Source organism: Pholis gunnellus (assembly GCF_910591455.1).
Source record: "Pholis gunnellus genome assembly, chromosome: 20".
Lineage (NCBI taxonomy): Eukaryota > Metazoa > Chordata > Actinopteri > Perciformes > Pholidae > Pholis > Pholis gunnellus.
In genome coordinates, this window is record NC_136547.1 from 13737661 (window position 1) to 13756518 (window position 18858).

Consider the following 18858-nt stretch of genomic DNA (forward strand, 5'->3'; position numbering starts at 1 on the left):
ATGGAGCTGAGGTGGCGCAAGTTCCTAGGAATCAGCATCACAAACAATCCTCACACATCTCGATTCTGGTGAAGAAAGCTAATAAACGGCTGTATTTCTTAAAGAAACTTTTACAGAGGAGCTATAGAAAGCATCCCGACTACAAACTGGCATGGGATGTGCACGGCCCAGGACAGGAGGGCTCTACAGCGGGTCATTAAAACCGCCCAAAACATCATTGGCACACATCTACCGAGCATCAGTGATATTGGTGACAGGAGGTGCCTGCAAAGAGCTATGGGGATATTAAAAGACTAAACCCACCCCAGCCACAACCTGTTCCCCCTACTGCCGTCTGGAAAGAGATAAAAAAAGGTATCAGCTCCCGAATCAACAGACTTCAAAACAGCTTCTTTCCTTTTTATAGTTTTTGTTTTGTTTTCTTTGCTATGTAACAAATTGGAACTACAATCTCAATGTCGTCGTGCAACCCTGTCTAACAATGAAAAATAAAAACAATGCTATTGTCAATGCAAGAACATGGTTGTGCAATGATACCTGTACGATACTTGGTCTTTGCAGGAAGATCTCAACAGGAAAGTCTTGCATAATGACATCACACAGGAGTTCACATGTGGTCCGCACCAGGTTGGGGTTGCTGCTCCTTAGAGAACTGTTTCAAAAGAATTAAGTCTCATTTAATACTCAGTAATTTAACATCACATGCATCTTATTTGGAATTCAAACTGTTAAGTACCAAAATTTGGCACAGAATGTGTCTTAGTCTTGTTCTTCAATGATTTGTTTCCTAAATTAAATCATCATTTTGTAAATTGCATTTTCACCATGCATATATATATTATTTGTTAGATTCATGTATTGCCTCTCACCTCTCATTGGATGCAAGTATGTGTCTGTCTGTGTTTGTCAAATTCAGCCACGGAAACACAGAAAACTTGAGACATCTCACAGACTCATGCACTGTAGAGGGATAAAAACGTGTCAAACAAGTCATCCATTGAATAAACGTACAGGGCTGTCTTTAGATAAAACTGCAAGCTAAATTCAAGATGAGACCCAGCACACTAAGGAGAGACAAATGAGTATTCAAAGTACTGGTACCTGCTATCTTCTGAGCTGGTACATCTGTGTGGCTTGGCATGGTCTTGTGGAAATAGCCCATTTGAGGAAAATGGTCATCAGGTGGAACAACTGTAGGTGCTGCCGCAGAGACACCAGATCTGTTAAAATGTCCTTTTACATACTGTGTTATAAGATCTGTGTAAAGCAAAACTGACAACCCACACCACGCTCTTCAGCCTCTCTACTTCATAAGACGACGAACATTTAGAGTTTTCTAGAAGACAGAATCATAAACAAACAACCATTTTGGCTTTAACTTGCAACACCTGTTGGAGTCGTAGAACGCCGTCCATGCGAGTAGACCATTGTATGACTAGGGAGTAGCTCAGGTAGCAGGAACAGCTGGTCCAGGGTTCCATCGATGACAGCTCGCAGTCTGGGTTCCACGTTAGGAGACAGTTGAGTGAGGAAGTCCACCGCCCCAACGTCTCTTAGCATCTGGGCTGCACTAGGATGCTTGGAAGACAAAATGACAAACGGAAATGAAAAAATGATAGTTCAATGTAATACAGCACCGTAAAAATCACTTTGCATGGGTGTTGCTATTAAAATGTCACTGGGCTAATCTCTGAGAAAAAAAACTGAAGCCTGACATGAAACTTTATTACATCATATATTGATCTAACTCTTATAAACTGGTTAAAGTCTGGTTATCCTTGTTAAAGAAAGGCTGAAGCCAGAGCCAAAATGACATAACCTGGTGATGAAGGTTATCTATAATGTAGCTAGAAGTGTGACTACCTTTGACAAAGTTGAGAGCAACTCGAGGACCTCCTGCTGCATTGGCACCTCGGGGAAATTGAACCATTCAAGGAGATGCACAAAAAGCATCTTCTCTTGGACGATGTCGGAGACGGAAATCAGGGAGTGCTCCAGCTTACACATGATGTTCTTTAATGCTCGCACTCTTATCTCCACCAAAGAATGACCTAAGGTTGAGCAGAAACATTAGAGCAGAGTTAGCGACGTTGTGTTTCAGCTAATCAACAGCTAGCTAACTGTTAGCTAACTTTGGTGTGAAGTTCAGACAAAGTTTGACTGACTTGGGTTAATTAACGTTACTAAGATAACGCTAGTGTTGACAATGATTACACCTGTGCTTACTAAAGTTAGTGTAACGTGTTCCACCTAGATGGAGATAGTTTATATTGTTAGCTGACGTTAGCATCGGCTAATAATAGGCAAGTGACAGCGTTTTGTTCAAACAGTTCAGGTAAAGTCAGCGTCCTACGCTACATTTACTGAGCTAAAGAGTTAGCCCACCTATTTTCTTTATAATGGGAGATAACTCCATGTTCAATGTATTGCGTCTCCCTGTGTAAAAACAGCTTAAAAGGCTTCATCAACGACCGAGGCTTGTCACTTCAGTGAGTGGTTGTCTGGCGGTGACATGTCAACACGACGTCTGCCCGGGTTTGTTTTCAACAAACGCGCCAGCGTCAGTCCACTTCCTGTAGAGGACCAGGATGCGTTCAAGGGGTTCAAGAGGTGTAGGACAAACTTTTTGGCTTGTCTTTTTTTGTGACACTGCAGAGTTAAAGATGCACTTCCACGGAACATTTACATAGTGAATGTAGACACAATAGTGTAAGCACCTAAAGGATATTACACTGAATCATATATACAACATTGTCAGAGAGATTTGCTAATCAGCACTTTGAAACCGGCATGCAGCACATTACATTGTACTCGTTTGTTATTTATTCTAACACCTTTCCCACCAGCAATGACACTAGCAGCCCTCAAACCTTTTTAGGGCATGTACTTAATATCTCTTTGTCAATTGGACCCTCTAACATGTGCAGTAGATCTGATTGAAGGCATCCTGTCTGTAGGTGGGCCTTTCTTTAAACGGTGTTGTGACATATCTGATGTGCCAATTTGTGGCGTATCTCTCTCATCGGATCTTTTGAAATGTTAAACATGCTGAAGCAATTTTCCTTGCGAGGATCCTCAGTGTTTAAAGGCATATTTCAAAACCAATAAAGGCTTTTCCATTTCTTGAATATTAAAAAAAAGTGTTTACAGCAGCCACATTATCCTGCCATTAAATTAATCTTCTCAAACATTGATGTTCTCAAAAATCAAAGTTGATGTGCATCACCTCTTAACACAAGTGCAGGGATAAATTATTTTTAAAACTCTGTGTGTAAATTAATCCAATTTCACAAGATCTCACACTTCAGATGTGATGCGGTTATGATCAGCCAACAGGGTAATAATTAACAAACTTAGCAAATGGTAATTTGATATGATAATCATATAATGACAGCTTTTGAGAATTCCAGAAGGACTTCAAGCCCATAATTCATTGTGTGCTGTATATTCTACTGTCACCTAGAAGAGTTTGAGGGAAAATTATAACCTGTGCTTTCATACTCCATTACTTTTTTTCACTTCATTCTTCACATGTTTTACCAATATCGTGAAATTTTCCTTAAGCAGCTTCAATTTTAGATATATCACGTCCTTGTTCTAGAGCTTCTATCACAATGAGCCAAATATTCAAACACAAGATGCTTGGATGAATAGAAATGTATTGTTTACACATATCCCATATTTTGTGGGTTGAAACAGAGTTTGTCTGCACAGTATGCATCATATTGATGAATCTGCCAAGGGGTCTGACTTGAGGAGGTTAAGAAGTGTACTCCAGTTTGCCCACGCTCTGATACAGTATACAGGACTGAGTTTGTATGAATGTTGTTGACATTCTGCAGTTGTACAATGAAAATACAGAGTGAGAGTTCTGACATCCAAAAAGCTGAGGAGGTCTTCTTTGCCTGTTGGAGAAATACATCGCCCTAGGTCAGGAAGTCTCAATAGCTGCTTCAAACACTACATCATATCATTTCTGTCTGACAAACGCTGAATGTCTTGGATCATTTGTTATACAGACCAGAAGCAAAACTTCACTTTAAATAAATAAAAAACATGGGGTATGGTGTATGTCTTTCAGCCCTGCATTTTTGACCATCAGACATAAGGTATTCAATTCTCCCAGATGTCTTTACAGATGTTTTCCAGTGTGTCCTAAAAACTGCAGTTATCTCTCTATTCACATATACCCTTGTAAACATTTGTGTAACTCTAAGCTACATAAGTACATATTAAGTTTGAAGGATATTTGTGTTTTGAACTTTTAACCTTTAATTGCTTTTGTTTTTTAAATGGAATTTAAGGATTTTTAACATTTTAAATCCTATGCATAATCTGTCATTTATTTTAAATCAGGCTCAATACCTCATCTGCCAGAAATCACCTCGGGCAGTTAATGAATGTAAGCCTGATCTCTGAGTGGAAATCATGCCAATTTAAATACTTTGAAGCCAGATTTACTCTTGAAGCATCTGAGTTTCCGGACTCTCACAATGGTTAAAGCTGATCATGAGTCATCATGTGCCTGACCAAATTGTCAAACAGACAGAAGTTATGGAGCACTATGCTGCTGATGTACATTTCATTTTGCAGATAATTGGTAGAGATAGCATACTGTATGTAGCAGGAAAGGTAGGATAAATGTGCTGAAAAATACCCTTCTCTGACCTTTTCTAATAATTTTCTTACAGTCCATGCATGTTTGCATATTTAAGGACTTTAAACGTGCCTGCAAATGTAAATGTGAGGAAGCGGCAGTAAACTAAGCCATGTACAGTAAATCTATCACCAAATGCTTCACAAGGGCAGCTGGGCAAAATGATTGGTTGTTGCACTTACAGCATTTCATGCATAAATCAAGGTCAAATTAGTTTATTAATATAATCATTATTGTAGTTCTCCAGCAAAAAAATACAAGCAGTTACTTCCATAATGAATAATGCAAAATCAAGGGTGATGTTTCACTATATCAGACCCCCTAAACATAGATGAGCATGGAAAATGTACTTATTGTTTTAGCCAGGCATTTGAAATGAGCTCAAGTCTCTATAGCTGAGTCTTTACATTGCATGTGGATGCAGCTGGTGTAATAGCAATGAATGCGTTATATTAGAAGACCTCTTACCTGAGGCAAAAACTATGATATGAATAATATAAATAAATGAATCTACTGAAATCAAGTGAACGACACCAAACCGAGGCAGAGGTGTAGACATCATCCTTACCATACAGTAAATGCTCAGACTGCATTGTTAAGGCAATCCCTTTCTATGTTATGCCACCGTCATCCCTGAAACAAAACCCAAGTGGTCCCACTGGCCCTGTCACTGTTTGACATGCCTGCTGTACCCGTCTTCCGCTCCGCTGCAAGTGTTGAGGATATGAGCATGGGCACAGAGGGGCCCCCGACAATCCCCCATCGGTAAAGGAGTCAAGTCAAAGGACTGAGTTAAACTGAAGCCGGCGCAGACATATTTTGCAAATAATGTATGGCTGATACAGCGCTCATTTGAATTTAAGATGAGGTGCGAGGAGCTTCCCCATGTAGAGGTCTATCTCATTAAACAGTTTGGCCTCACTCCTTGTGCACAAAGTTCCACCTCCACTCGAGAATTTAAAAATAAATTATAATCCTTTTGGAAATATTGATCTTGAGAGAGAGAGAGAGAGAGAGAGAGAGAGAGAGAGAGAGAGAGAGAGAGAGAGAGAGAGAGAGAGGGGCTCCAGAGGCCCTCATGTTGTGCTCTGAGGTGTTGGACAACATGAAGATACGCAATCCTTATTTAACTCTTAGATTCCATTCATGTAAAATCGAAACAGCATGCTTCGGTAACTATTTGATCTGTTTATCCTGTCGTGACACAGTCTGGGTTATGCCCCCAACTGAATACTTACTTGTTTTCCCTGTCTGGCAACAAACATCAACCGGGCTAAAGTTTGTTTGTCAGGTCTAATTTAGCTCATAGAAACATTGCATCCTTGCTTCCCAGTGTCCTTGGTGCTATATCTAAGCGCTGCCACCCCTCCTTCCTCCCCCTACGCCACCCCTCCCCTCCTATGCCAACACATCAAGTGAAGGCAGCCTGATCAACCCTAATAGGGCCGGGTAATTAGAGTCTTTGCATAGAGCCTGTCTGCACACAGCTGCCCTAAGCAGGTTGGGGAAGGACTGCCATACACTTGACAGTGTGGAAAAACAATGTAATGTTCAGTATATGGATCAAATTAGCCTGGCTGTGGTAAACACAATTTACTTCAGAACAATACTGACACTAATTAGGCTACCAATGTATCATTTCAGAGATCAAGTTTTAGTTGCTGTATCAAATACTTAAATACTTGGAGAGCCAACTTGATGTTTCTGGAATACAAATTAGAAAGCCTTACTGCATGAAGGCTAAACACAGCAAGCTTCAGGGAAATAAACGTAGTGGTTGATATTTCTACAGTTATCTGATATAGCGGGAAATGGAATCCTGATTATTGCACTGGAGGAAAGTTATGTACTGTATATAAACTGTAAGGTGTGACTAGCAAGCAAACAAGCAAACCATACATTCTTTGCTCTAAAATAAACTAACACGTACAATATGTTTCATTCATTATCTTCATAAGCAGCTGCACAGTCGAAACAGAACTTGGTTAAACAAAAACTGAATATTGGATAAATGAATGAATACACATTGAAAATATCTAGGATTTCAGTGTCACATTTTTCTACAAAAAAACATTCAAGACAAGACACTTTAAATGAAAGACTGGAATACATATTAGTGACCTCGGAAAATTAAGAAAAAGGAAATGGGTATTTTATTAGACATCCACTCATGGCACATTAACTCTTCCTATGCTGCAGTATCCTGATGAAAAGTTCAAATAACTTGAATCGTGCATTTTAAAACCACAGTCTGGGGGAGTGTAGCAGCACCATTGCTAAAAATAATATTCAGTAATTTGTACAAAAGCAAAGTATTTCAGGGACTGTGAATAGGCAACTTCCTGCAGCAACTACTCTCTGTTTCTAGTTTTGCAATGCCTCGTGTTCAGTTTTATTTCGTTATTTATTTCTTACCACTCTCTGACCTATTTGATTTTTCTTGCATTGATATTTAATGAGACATCTTAACATCCTCTGCTTCGACACTCAAGAAAGACTATCAATACTGCACTCGTGTCAGCCATTGATTTAAGCCATATGTCTTTATATTTAATTTATATTTTAACTCAGCAGATGTTCACAGAACATGCATGGTTTTAGCAACACATTGCTTCATGCCAGCAGCCCTGCACAACCACTTCCTTCTACTTTTGGCAACTGAGCAGCCCCATTAGTTATAGTGAAATGCTTTGCTCAATAGCATGCAGTGGTGTATTTGGGGAAGGGTGTGTGGGAAAGGGTGTGTGTCACTTCACCACCCAAAGAAAGTTGAGCTTTTATGGGATCTGATTACTGATCCTGTTTATAACCAAGCTATTAAAGTGGCAATCCTTAAGATTTGAACCCTGGTTGATTTATACGTTTTAGAAGTCTGGATTCTTGGGCTGCATCTGAATTTCCATACTTACATGCTATTTTTCTGAATTGTTTGCATAGTTGTATTATTTTTGTGTGGAGAAAACTGGAGAAACGGTAATACAGAATTATTCTAGATATACATAAAGATATAAATATTGCAATAGGTTCAAACGGCTTCAGAGATAGAGAGTGATTTAACATATATTTATTTCAATGAAAATCTTCTAGATTGCCACTTTAAGAATAAAACAACATTCCAACCACAGGTCTCCAAATGACAACATTATGTGACATGAAAAAGCATGACCTGTTGTTTGGTTGTAAATCAAATAATTTGCAGATTAGGTGAAACTATTTTTGTATGCTTGGTTTGTTTAAATTGTGTTTGTTTTTCCCTTATTTATTTAGTTAAAAAATATACAGGATTTGTCAGTGTTTGGGTTGCTCTGCCTCTGGGACGTAAACACTTGCTGTAGCTGCTGATTCGCTACATCTCATTCTGCTCCCACAATTCAACAGGCAACAAAGGAAGAGGCCGTCAGCTACAAAGTGTTAGCCAACCTAGCCAGAGAGATGTCACCTTATTGTGTCATCCTAGTCGGAAATGTAAACCGCCACGTTTAGAGAAGAACCTAATTCAGCCACAATAACGCTTTATACTTTAGTTTAGGGCGTAATAGTTGACTAAAGGGAGGCGAACGGTAATGTTTTCGACAGCAAACGCTAACAAAGCTAGCTGATTGACTTAGTAGTAAGCTAATATTAGCCAAGCTAACAGTAGCCAACAATCGTGAAGAAGCGAACCTTTCATGAACGTGTTGTGCAGGAGAGATGCCATCCCCTCTGGGTTATTTTGCCTAGTGAGACAAGCAGAAGTGACCGGGTAGGAGATAATATAATGTCCATCTCTATATATACATATATATTTACATGTTTACAGATTTACTTGGAAAGTAGGCATGCTAACAAACTAGTGCACTGTTTGTTAGCTATCTGATGTTAGCATACGAGCAAGCCAATATCTGTCAAAATGGCAACTTGTATCGATTAACCATATTGTTTCTTGTGGTCTTAGTATTTAAAGTGTAACGTCACCTATTATATCGTAGTTGTGCAGGCAGTGTCAGAATAATGTCATTAAAGTCACAAACTGACCAGCGTAGCTAAGCTAAAGGCATGCTGGAGTGACGGTAGGCCTTGTCAGGTCAGGACAGGACATACCTAGCTAACATTGACTTTATGTACACATGCTGTGTGTGTTAAGTTATTATATATATATACATATTGCATATTATGTGTTATTACTGTATAAAATCAAGTGTACACCCAGACGTGTAGAACTTGTTAAATTAACTGGCTTTGTTTTTCATAGCATCAAATGAAAGGTGGTGGAAGTGGAACTTGACCCATCCAACTGAGTCACCATTTTCCTGCACATAATGGTGAGTAATCAGATTGCAGCTGTCTTGATATCAAGCAGCTTTATTTAGCTCAAGTCTAAGTGGCACATGTCTCTAGATTCTGTTTTAATCTTGTTTTCTTTTGATGAATGATTTTTGTTCATTTAATATAGTCATGAATTACATTACAGTTTGGGGGTTGAATGTTGGAGCCGTGGTGTATTTTCTATTGTTTGGCTGTACAGCCTAGCAAATTAGGTAGGGAGCGCTGGCTTTTAGTTCTAAGGCTGTTGAGGAACTTTGTATGTTCCACAGTAAACAATGCCGCAGGGCAGTGATCTAAACACATGCACACAGCCAAAACAACCAAGGAGTTTTAAGGGCAAACAGTGTCGCAGCACAAGCCGAGCAGAATATGACCTGGAAAAGTAAGAAGCATCTTTTAATGTCTGTTGATCATAGACTTCAAACAGTCAATGAAACAAAGGATTAAGAATGGCACTTATAGTCATTGTTTTATTACAAATCTATTGTGCTGGGATTACAAAGTTTAGAGCTTGTCTGTAATGTTGTTAAATGTAATCTTTTTAGTGTGCCATGATATTCTGAATTTTGCATTTTGTTGTTAATGTGAATAATTCAATACTATGAACATAATGTACAACCCTCTGGAAGTATTTTTTGGAACAAATATGACTATAATTTAATATCTCTAATCCTTTGCGATTGCTCTTTCTACAGGGGTTGATGGCTCCACTGTATGCATGACTTGTTTGGTGCGGCCTGATGGGAGGACACTGTGGATAGTACTTTCATCAGGATACCAGGAGAGCCAACCCATGCCCCCACTTTGGAGGGCCTGTCAGAATGAAGAAGATAAGCCTTAAGACCATCCGCAAGTCCCTCAGCATAAAGGGCAAAGAGGAGGGTGACTTTGTCATGCTCCAGCAGCCCTCGGTGACTCCAGATTTTTCGAAGGAAGAGTCACTTTTTGGGGGCTGCTACACCAAAGAGCTATCTGGTTGTGACCTTGGTAGCGAAGAGGACAAAGGAGGCCAGAATAAGAACCGCTCAAAGAGCGAGAGCCTGATGGGATCACTAAAGAGGAGACTGTCTGCTAAGCAGAAGGCAAAAGTAAAAGGCAGCTCCTCTGCCATAGGCTCAGTGGATGACGACGACACCTTCTCGTCCTCTTCTGTGCCCATCAGCTTCAACGAGGTGAAAGCCCAGAGACCCCTTAGATCTGCGTCCCTACGTAGTCACCATTATAGCCCCTCGCCGTGGCCTCTGCGCTCCGTAAACTCCGATGAAGCGTGCATCAAGATGGAGGTAAAAGTTAAAGCCATGGTTCACTCTCCCAGCCCCAGTCCCAACTTAAATGGTGTCCGGAAAGAATTTCATGATTTTCAAATGGAAGGGCTCTTTCAGGACCAAGCAGAATCCTTAAAGAATCTCCAACAGCCACAAAACGGGGAGCTGCATTTAAATCTCGATGAAAATGACGTGCCTGTGGTGCTGGGGTTGACTCCCCAGGACTACATCCAGTACACGATGCCTTTAGATGAGGGAATGTACCCAGAAGGGTCCCACTCTTTCTGCCTGGAAAGCTCCTCTCCTATGGAGGTGGTGACTGAAGCAGACAGCGCGTCCCTCCACACAGACCAGGGGCAGGAGGAACATGAACTGGTTTGTGGGCTGCCTCCGGATCTCTTCATGGAAGCCTCAGTTAATAGTCTTCTCATTGGTTCCGCTGGTGTGATGCTCCAAAGTTCTCGAGCAGAGGTCCCACCTCCCCTCTCTCCGCTCCTGCTGCCCATGATGCTTAACGGACGTATTCCAAGGACTTTTTCAGGGTTCAGCTCTTCGGACAGACAGGTAGCCGAGAGGGTAAGACACCACCTCAACTTTGACCCGAATTCGGCTCCTGGGGTCAGCCGGGTGTACGACTCGGTGCAGAGCAGCGGGCCCATGGTCGTCACCAGTCTGACAGAGGAGCTGAAGAAGCTGGCGAGGCAGGGCTGGTACTGGGGCCCCATCACGCGCTGGGAGGCCGAGGAGAAGCTGGTCAACTTGGCTGACGGCTCATTCCTGGTCAGAGACAGCTCAGATGACCGGTACCTGCTCAGCCTGAGTTTCAGGTCACAGAACAAAACCCTCCACACCCGCATTGAACACTCCAATGGACGCTTCAGCTTCTACGAGCAGCCTGACGTGGAGGGACACACGTCCATCGTTGACTTAATCGAACACTCTATCAGAGACTCTGAGAATGGAGCTTTTTGCTATTCCAGGTCTCGCTTACCAGGGTCTGCAACCTACCCCGTCAGACTAACCAACCCAGTATCTCGGTTTATGCAAGTGCGCTCCCTGCAGTATCTCTGTCGCTTTGTCATTAGACAATACACAAGGATAGATCTGATCCGGAACCTGCCCTTACCGAACAAGATGAAAGATTATCTGCAAGAGAAGCACTACTGAGGACACAGAGATAGGACAGTGGTAGCAATTTTGCACTTTTGTGTTCAGTTAAGAGATTTCAAGACGGTTTACAGACGACCACAGTTTGGAGATGATTGGTTCTGGTGGCTCTTGATTTGTGTCCAGGTGACTCCGTCACTGTTAAGTCCTCCATTCCATTGTGATGGGTTTCCCCCCCGCTGGTTTTAGGAGGCTGTACTTCCATAAACATAGGCCAGCACATAATGTATTGCAGAGGTATAGAATAGGGATACAGCCAAGTTGTCTTAGCAGCATAGATTAAGTGCGGACATTAGTGTCATGTAACATTCAGCTGTGCAAGTAGAGCAGGTTTTCAAAGAATTGCCATCTGCTTTAAAGTTGAGCCTGTAGGACAAAAAACTTTATGAATTTCAAAATGAATTTCATTTTTATCCTCCAAATTATACATTTAAAAGATGAAAAAGTATTGCTACAATGAAGTTTTTCAAATCAAATGTCAAATTGTCTGCAGACTGACCTGTTTTGATCATCTTTTGCTTTTTACTACTTGTCAAATCGTTTTCAGCATGACTACAAATTAGAACACCGTTTTGCATTCACACTATGCAATTTGTCAAGTGATGATGGCCAACCTATGATTGTTACGTTAACCATATTGTTTTCTAATTTACAAACTTATCTACTTGTCCAGTGGATGCAGTTTCTTCCTCAGGTATTCTCTGACTCAACAGCTGACTTTCTACAAATCCAGTTGTGCTTCAGTACGCTTAGCCTGGTGCAGCCTTTACATTTGAGTCACGTTTCCTGCTTTCATTTGTATACACATGGACCTTAATAGACATGGATGCTTATTGGTGAAACACTAACCACAGCACCATATCAATACAAAAAAAAACAGGCCCACAATATGAACATGTTGTTGCAAAAGATGTCCAAAATGTGCCGGTCTGTGATAGGGCTTTATTAACAGTTTGGTAAGAGAAGTAACTTTAAATAGTATGGCTGCATGTAGCCATTGTATAATGTGCAAGCCTAAAAGGTACTGACCATGCTGGATTTTAACGTGCCGTTTGTAGAAACGGCATCAAGATGATGTATAAACCTTTTTGAAATATTACCAATAATCGTTGAATCTTTCTGCATTAGGAATGTTACAAAAAACTGCACCGCAGCTCAGGCCTAACAACTTTGTCACTATCTGTAATGCTTGTATCTGCATGTGGTAACGGCGGTCAGTTTAAGGGCACAGTAGAGTCACTCTAAATGAGAGAGGAAGTCACAGTAAAGGTGTGTTTAAGCGCAACTCTGAGCAAAAAAAGCTGTTTAATGCACAATTCCCATTTACCTTAGGCCGCTTATAAGTAAAGAAAGTGGCCCTCAGTTAACCTGCGGCCTGTAGTCGATTGTAATGAAGCCCTGAAAATGTGTGAGCTTAGGTAAAAGGACTTTGGGGAAAGCCAGGGTTAAGCCCTCCTCGCCATCTTGGGCGTGATGCCAGCGTCTCGGCACGCGACAAAAGTTACATCACAGCTGCGTGGCATCATTAGTGTCATTTAAGTTTCAAGGACAAGTTTTCGCCATTGCTTATTCACATTGTCCCCACGGAGCTGCACTCCCCCACAGACCGTCTCTACATGGCTGTTTGTGCCAGAGTAAAGGGAAGAGCACACAGTAAGCTACGCAAGTGCTTTATATGGATACTTTGACAGGGAATTGTGTTTTCACATTGTGAACGAGCATCTTTTTTGACATCGGTGGCCCTTTTTTTTTTAAAAAGGATTTGGAAAATGGTCTCTCAGACAGCTTTGGTAGGTCGTTAGCGCATAGTTCTAGTTTTAGTTCGCTGGAAGTGTTGCCGTCTGAGGAAGTTAACCATGAATCTAGCACAGCAGAAATTAGATAGGAACTTTGAATGGTGTTGCATGTTTAAAGACTCAAAGCTTCAACCTTTGGAGTTGTATAGGAATGAAGGATCTAGGTTGTGCGTTCGGCTGTGTAGAGGGACGCGTTTCTGTCACATACATCGGCTGGACATTCTGTGTACAAGAAATGTTTTTTCTTTTTTAGAAATCCTTTACGTGAGTTTGTTTTGTGACATTTGCCGTCTGGGGGATGGGGGGGGGCTGTACAAAAGGAATGTACCCTTGTTTGAGGTATCCGTTCTATCCGCCTGCAGACCAGTTTTCAGAAAGCATGAGAATCACAAGAACAACGTTGTCACATCTATTTTTTTTTTTATTTTTTTTTTGCACTTGAACATTCTCCCGTTGACATGCTTGGATCCTCTCCTGCCTCGAGTTCTCCTTCAGATGGCAGTTTAAAAAAAAAAAAAAGAACTAAAGTCACACATTTGTCCTTATGTGTTCATATAACTGTTTAGATTGAAACAAGATTGTTTTGTTTTTGTCATATCTGTGGGATATAAAGGGTAAGGCACCAGCATCATATCAAAGCCTCTGCTAATGCTCATGGGCTGTCAAGGAATTGGATCATGGCAAGAACGCGGATGTAAATTTGAAACTTTTTTTTTTTCTTTTTTTTTTTGGGGTGTGTGTGTATTTGTTTCAGTTGAAATGTGAAATTAATGTTAGTCTTTTTTAATACAATGTTCTTTTTAATTGCATTTTTCCATTTTAATTTGCAATTTGTCAGCAGATTTTGCCAAGCAGGAACCAGTTTCATAAGGCGTTGCTGCTGTGACTTTTCAATACCGATTTAGTTAATTATTAAGGGTTATTGCCTCCAATGTTTGATTCCAGAAGTTGACGCTTGTTCAGACCGCTGAAGCATTTTGATTTAGTAACAGCTGTTTAGCACTTAACAAGCTCTGTGTTTTTTTTTTTTGTGTGCATCTCCGTGAGTGAAGGTGATTGTTTACAACACTGTTTAAAAAAATGCCCCGCCCCTCCCTCCCTCCCTTTTTTTGTGTTTGTTTACCTACTCTCACATGAACATCTTGGTACAATTTGAAAACTCGTATTTCATTTTAATGTGTTTTTACACATTTGTGCTGCTTACGGATATGATTGCCTTTTCTTGTATTTAACAAACGGGGAAATAGAATGTCACCAATGTAGATGTATGTAAACATGTTGACTTTGGTTTTCATCTTGGGAGAGCAAAGCAGATTTAACAACTGTAGTCGGTTAAAAGAGCATTAGTAGCGATTAGTAAACCCTTTGTAGGATTTCCAGTTCACTCCAGTTTACATTGGTTGTCTTTCCAAAGTAGATGGTCTTTTTGTATTTTTCTTTTGGAAAAAAAATCAACAGTGATTTATTGCACACTTTGGATACAGTTCAAGAGTTTTTTGTATCTGCCAATTATAAATTATAAATAAAAAAAAAAATATATTCTAAAAAAACTTTGTATGTTCTCATATGAAATGACTTATTGGAAGCATTACTGTCATTAGGCTAGATTGAGCACTTTGCATGCAGATTATCAATCACGCCAAAGCCTGGAGACACAAGCCCGATCATGCTTGCAGTTGTGTTAATAGATGAAATCATTGAGGTCTCAATGATTTTCTCTCCACAGTGGGTACAAATATGCAGCTAGTCCCACAGCGCTGGTTGCCTAATTTACAGAGACAACCCAGGCAGTCTTTAAATACAACCGAGTGAAGGGGAGACTCTGGGGGAAGATCAGTAGCAGTGCTACCATCCTCGCTGTAACTTTAAGTCGTCTCTGGAGGAACACGGGTGAGTTCCTGCGTCGGGAGAGGAGAAGATGATGGGGGGGGGGAGCAGGATAATGGTGTCAGGTTTGGACTTGGATCTGCTGAAATACGGTCTGCATGATGACGATGATGAGGAAGGCTTTGTTAACTACTGCGTCTGACAGGCCTCTCCAGGTATCTGAGGTAAAGATACACAACTGTTTACTCTCTCTGCCCGGTTCCGGATGATTTATTCATGGCACAGACTGCTGGTCGCATGTCATATGGAGATGCCTCCGTTCATAAAAGGACTCATCTCTGCCTTCGACTGTTACTTTTTCTTTTTAAATTTGCAGCTCTTCAAACTGTTTATACTCAGAATTTAGTGCGAGACATTTTATTTTTGCTTGGAGAGTGCAACTTGTCAAGACGTGGCACCGGCATCTCAGCAGGTTTGAATTTGCAAACATTGTGATATTCAGCCGGCTCGCTTTGCCTGCCTCGTACCCAGGATGTTGCCTGCTTACCCAGAGTGTTTCTCTTGCCTTTGAAGGTAAGTTGTCAGGTGACAAAATGTCAAATCCGCTGCCGTTTCAGCAAACATTAAAATGATAAAAGTAAACAAAAAAATCTTGATAAAATCAACAGAAATTCCAGCAAATTTTTCCGTCTCAGTTTGAGTCTCATTCACGATTCATGTGCTTCATTGTGACATGCACTGTTTGGCCTGGCAAACTGTAATCTAGGATTTAGGAATGTTTTTCTATAAAGAGTGCCTTCCTAATTGTCAAGTACATATGTTTACAGTTTTTTTGTGTGTATTTTATATAGTTTTGAATGATTTACTTATGAAAGATATTTTGTATTTTGTGTGTTTTTTGTTTGTTTGTTTTGACAAAGAGGGTCCACGTTCCAGAATTTGTGTTTTAGAAATAGCAAAAAAACAGTATTAACAACTATAGACTGACATTTTCTTTGTTTTGGAAACAAAGCAATTTGAATATGAAAAGTTCACCAAGGTAGTAGAGGGTTTTAGGAGATTGCCCTTTGACTTAGAAATAGAAATAGTTCAATATTTTGGGAAATAGAGAGCTAGTTTAGTATTAATACCACTAACATGTCTGTACCTTAGTTATGAAGTTGCCGCCAGTTAGCATCATTTATCACAAAGACTGGAAACAGCTAGCCTGGCTCTGTCCAAACGCAACTTAGAATGATTTATTCTATAGAATTAACAAAGTGGAAAAACAACAAGTTGTGGTTTTGCAGGGAGACAACGGGACTTCAGGAAGTTACTGAACCTGGCCATACTAAGACACATTACACATACATAACAACAAAGATTTTTTTCCTTTTTTGCTGAAAAAGACTTAAAGGAGAGCAGTGACAGTAAACTTAAACAGTGAAGTTGCGGGTCAGACAGCTTAACAATGAGCTGAAACGCGTTATAAAGCTCCATGTAGCCGAAAGGAGCTGCAGATTTAGGTATTAACTGTAGATTCATCTTTACGAGCTACTCGTTTGCATTATCATTTGATACATTGTTATTGTGAAAATATCGATTATATCATTAAGTCCTGGAGACATCTGACCTCCTTAAATAGTGTTAGTCCTTATCTTAAAAACAATCAATTTAGGAGTGATAGCAGATTCCAATCCTTTTGTTTTTTTTTTATTTTTGGGGGTGGGACTGCTGCTTATTTCCATTTGGAATATGTATTGTGCCTGTAAATCCTCAGTCAAGAACATGAATAGTCAAAGACGGCGCTTGCAAGTCTTTCAGTGCATAATGTCGACACAAAAGTGCTCATTTGTGAGCAAATTTCTTCTCAGTGTGGTTCTTAGTCTGAAACTGTTTACTCTGGAGAATCCATCCATCAAGTGTCTGCTGTCCCAGATTGATGATCCATTCCTGCCATCTGGTGCGCTGCATGGTGCACCCATTTTTCACGTACAAACGGGGATGATGTTGACAGCTTGAATTAGCCAGCAAACATATATATCGCTTTAAATTGTCACGCCAGGAAAACATCGGTGGGTCTAGCTGGTAATGATAAAGCTCGAGGTCACCTGCTGGCAACAGATGTCTTTCAACCCAGAGTGAAAGGTTCAGCTCTATTAACGCTTGTGATCTCGTGCCAGCGGTGCCATACACCACTGAGACCGTCTTCTTCTCCATCTATCATGCATTAGATGCCTCTGAACCCCAATTAGACCGGTTAGAGAAGGGACTGCCTTCATCATTATCAGGGCTCCACTGAAACAACAGCTCATCGCGGTATTCATTGTGATCATTCTTCACAGTTTCCCATGTATTCGTGGAGTGCATGTTTGTTGAATTTCAGCTTGGTAGCTACCACTTTGTGTGTCTCACACTGTTGGGCTGTATGCCTCCAGATCAAAACGCCTTTCATCACGGCCCTCATCCAAAAAGCAACGTCTCTCCCACACAGAGCAAAGATAGAATTTAGCAAACCAAGTGGTTCAAACTGTGAACACGGAGTTACCAGTCTCCCTCTCTCTTGTTCAGAAAAAAAGCAAGTACTTCGGGATTCTTAAGAAGTGAGCACGGTTAATGACCAGAAAATGGCCGATCCAGATGGCCTCAGCTCCAGGGTGTCAGCAAAGAAGAAGCTGGCCAGTTTGATATTTGATTGATAAGCTGTCATGAAGATAAATCCTTTTGTGAGGCTCTTTCGTGCGTCACTTTTTATACCATTGATATATGATTTTATTTCAGCTAACGTGCTGTTCTTTGTGATATTTCTTGACAGCAGGAGGAAATATAAATGGAACTTCCTGAGCAATTGACTATGTTTCAGAAAGACAGCATTATAAATATGAATGACATATAGGCACACTGACTTTGAATGATAACAACATGCAGGAACTCTGCGTGTTTAAGTGTGTGTGTGCCTGTGCATTGTGCATAGTTTCCAGTACAGACTGAAGGCCAAGGGGAGTCATAAGACGGTCATAATTATGTCGTTAAAAGAGTGACATCTGGATCTTGGGGGCCATCCGGTAACACAGAGTACCCACCTTCTTTCCTCCTTTGCCCCCTGTGACAGGGACAATCCACTCACATCCCCCAACAATCTGCCCATCCCTCACGCGGCGCGGGAGCTAGGTGTGTGTATGTGTGTGTGTGGATGTGGTGTGGTGGTGGTGGGAAGAGGGGGATGGGGAGTGAACAGGTGGCGGCCATCAGGAAATGGATGGGGAATGTTTTGAATAGGAAACTTGCCTCCATTCCTCAAGGAGTACCTGGGTGTCTGCCCTTCACCAGCGGTCCAAGAGGCACAGCGAGGACGGGAGAGATGAAATGAGAACAGGTGGCGGTTTGTCGTTTAACGAGGAATGGAGTTCCCCTGTAGATCTGAGAAAGCACAGCCAACAGAGCAGCATGGACTACGCTGCCTTGCTGCTCGCACCTCTCAATGGGCTTCGCACTGGATCCAAAACAAAAGAGCTTTATACACATAAAGCTCAACACAGTAGTACAATGCTAGTTTAAATTCACTTGGCATCTGGAAATGGAAAATAACCTTCCCTATTACCTAAGAATAAAAAGATGCACTGCCAGAAGACAATGAGCAATGTGTAATTAATGACAAACCTGGCTCCAATCTGTTTTGGGTCAAGGGCCAAACTGCCGTCATTTTGTACTTGATTGAGTTGCAGTCATACTCCCAACTCTTTGAACTGCCACTGACCCACAAGTGCTCCCTCAACTGAGATGTTGCAAAGCAATTACCCACCTTTGAGTGTGCGTTACTCAGCAGGGCCCCGCCCTCATCTGCAGCCATATCCTGTTAATA

General features: G+C 41.0%; 2 protein-coding genes across 2 annotated transcripts in view; one reads left to right on the plus strand and one right to left on the minus strand.

The window, feature by feature from the left end:
• Nucleotides 1–2507, minus strand: part of rttn (rotatin) — a gene marked incomplete at its 3' end in the record, with an annotated part of 28962 nt that extends 26455 nt beyond the window's left edge. Inside the window, exons 1-6 of the mRNA XM_079181594.1 lie at nt 2386–2507; nt 1864–2051; nt 1389–1578; nt 1102–1191; nt 870–960; nt 538–652 (exon numbers count right to left, since the gene is read on the minus strand). Coding sequence (XP_079037720.1) covers nt 538–652; nt 870–960; nt 1102–1191; nt 1389–1578; nt 1864–2051; nt 2386–2416 — 705 coding nt within the window. The 5' untranslated portion in view covers nt 2417–2507. The remainder of the gene's footprint in view (nt 1–537; nt 653–869; nt 961–1101; nt 1192–1388; nt 1579–1863; nt 2052–2385) is intronic.
• Nucleotides 2508–8065: 5558 nt separating this feature from the next.
• On the plus strand, nt 8066–14311 carry socs6a (suppressor of cytokine signaling 6a). Its single transcript, XM_079181845.1, has 3 exons — nt 8066–8399; nt 8889–8958; nt 9658–14311. Exon 3 carries the CDS (start codon nt 9784–9786, stop codon nt 11392–11394), a length of 1611 nt encoding a protein of 536 aa, XP_079037971.1. The 5' UTR covers nt 8066–8399; nt 8889–8958; nt 9658–9783; the 3' UTR covers nt 11395–14311.
• The last annotated feature ends 4547 nt before the right edge of the window (nt 14312–18858 follow it).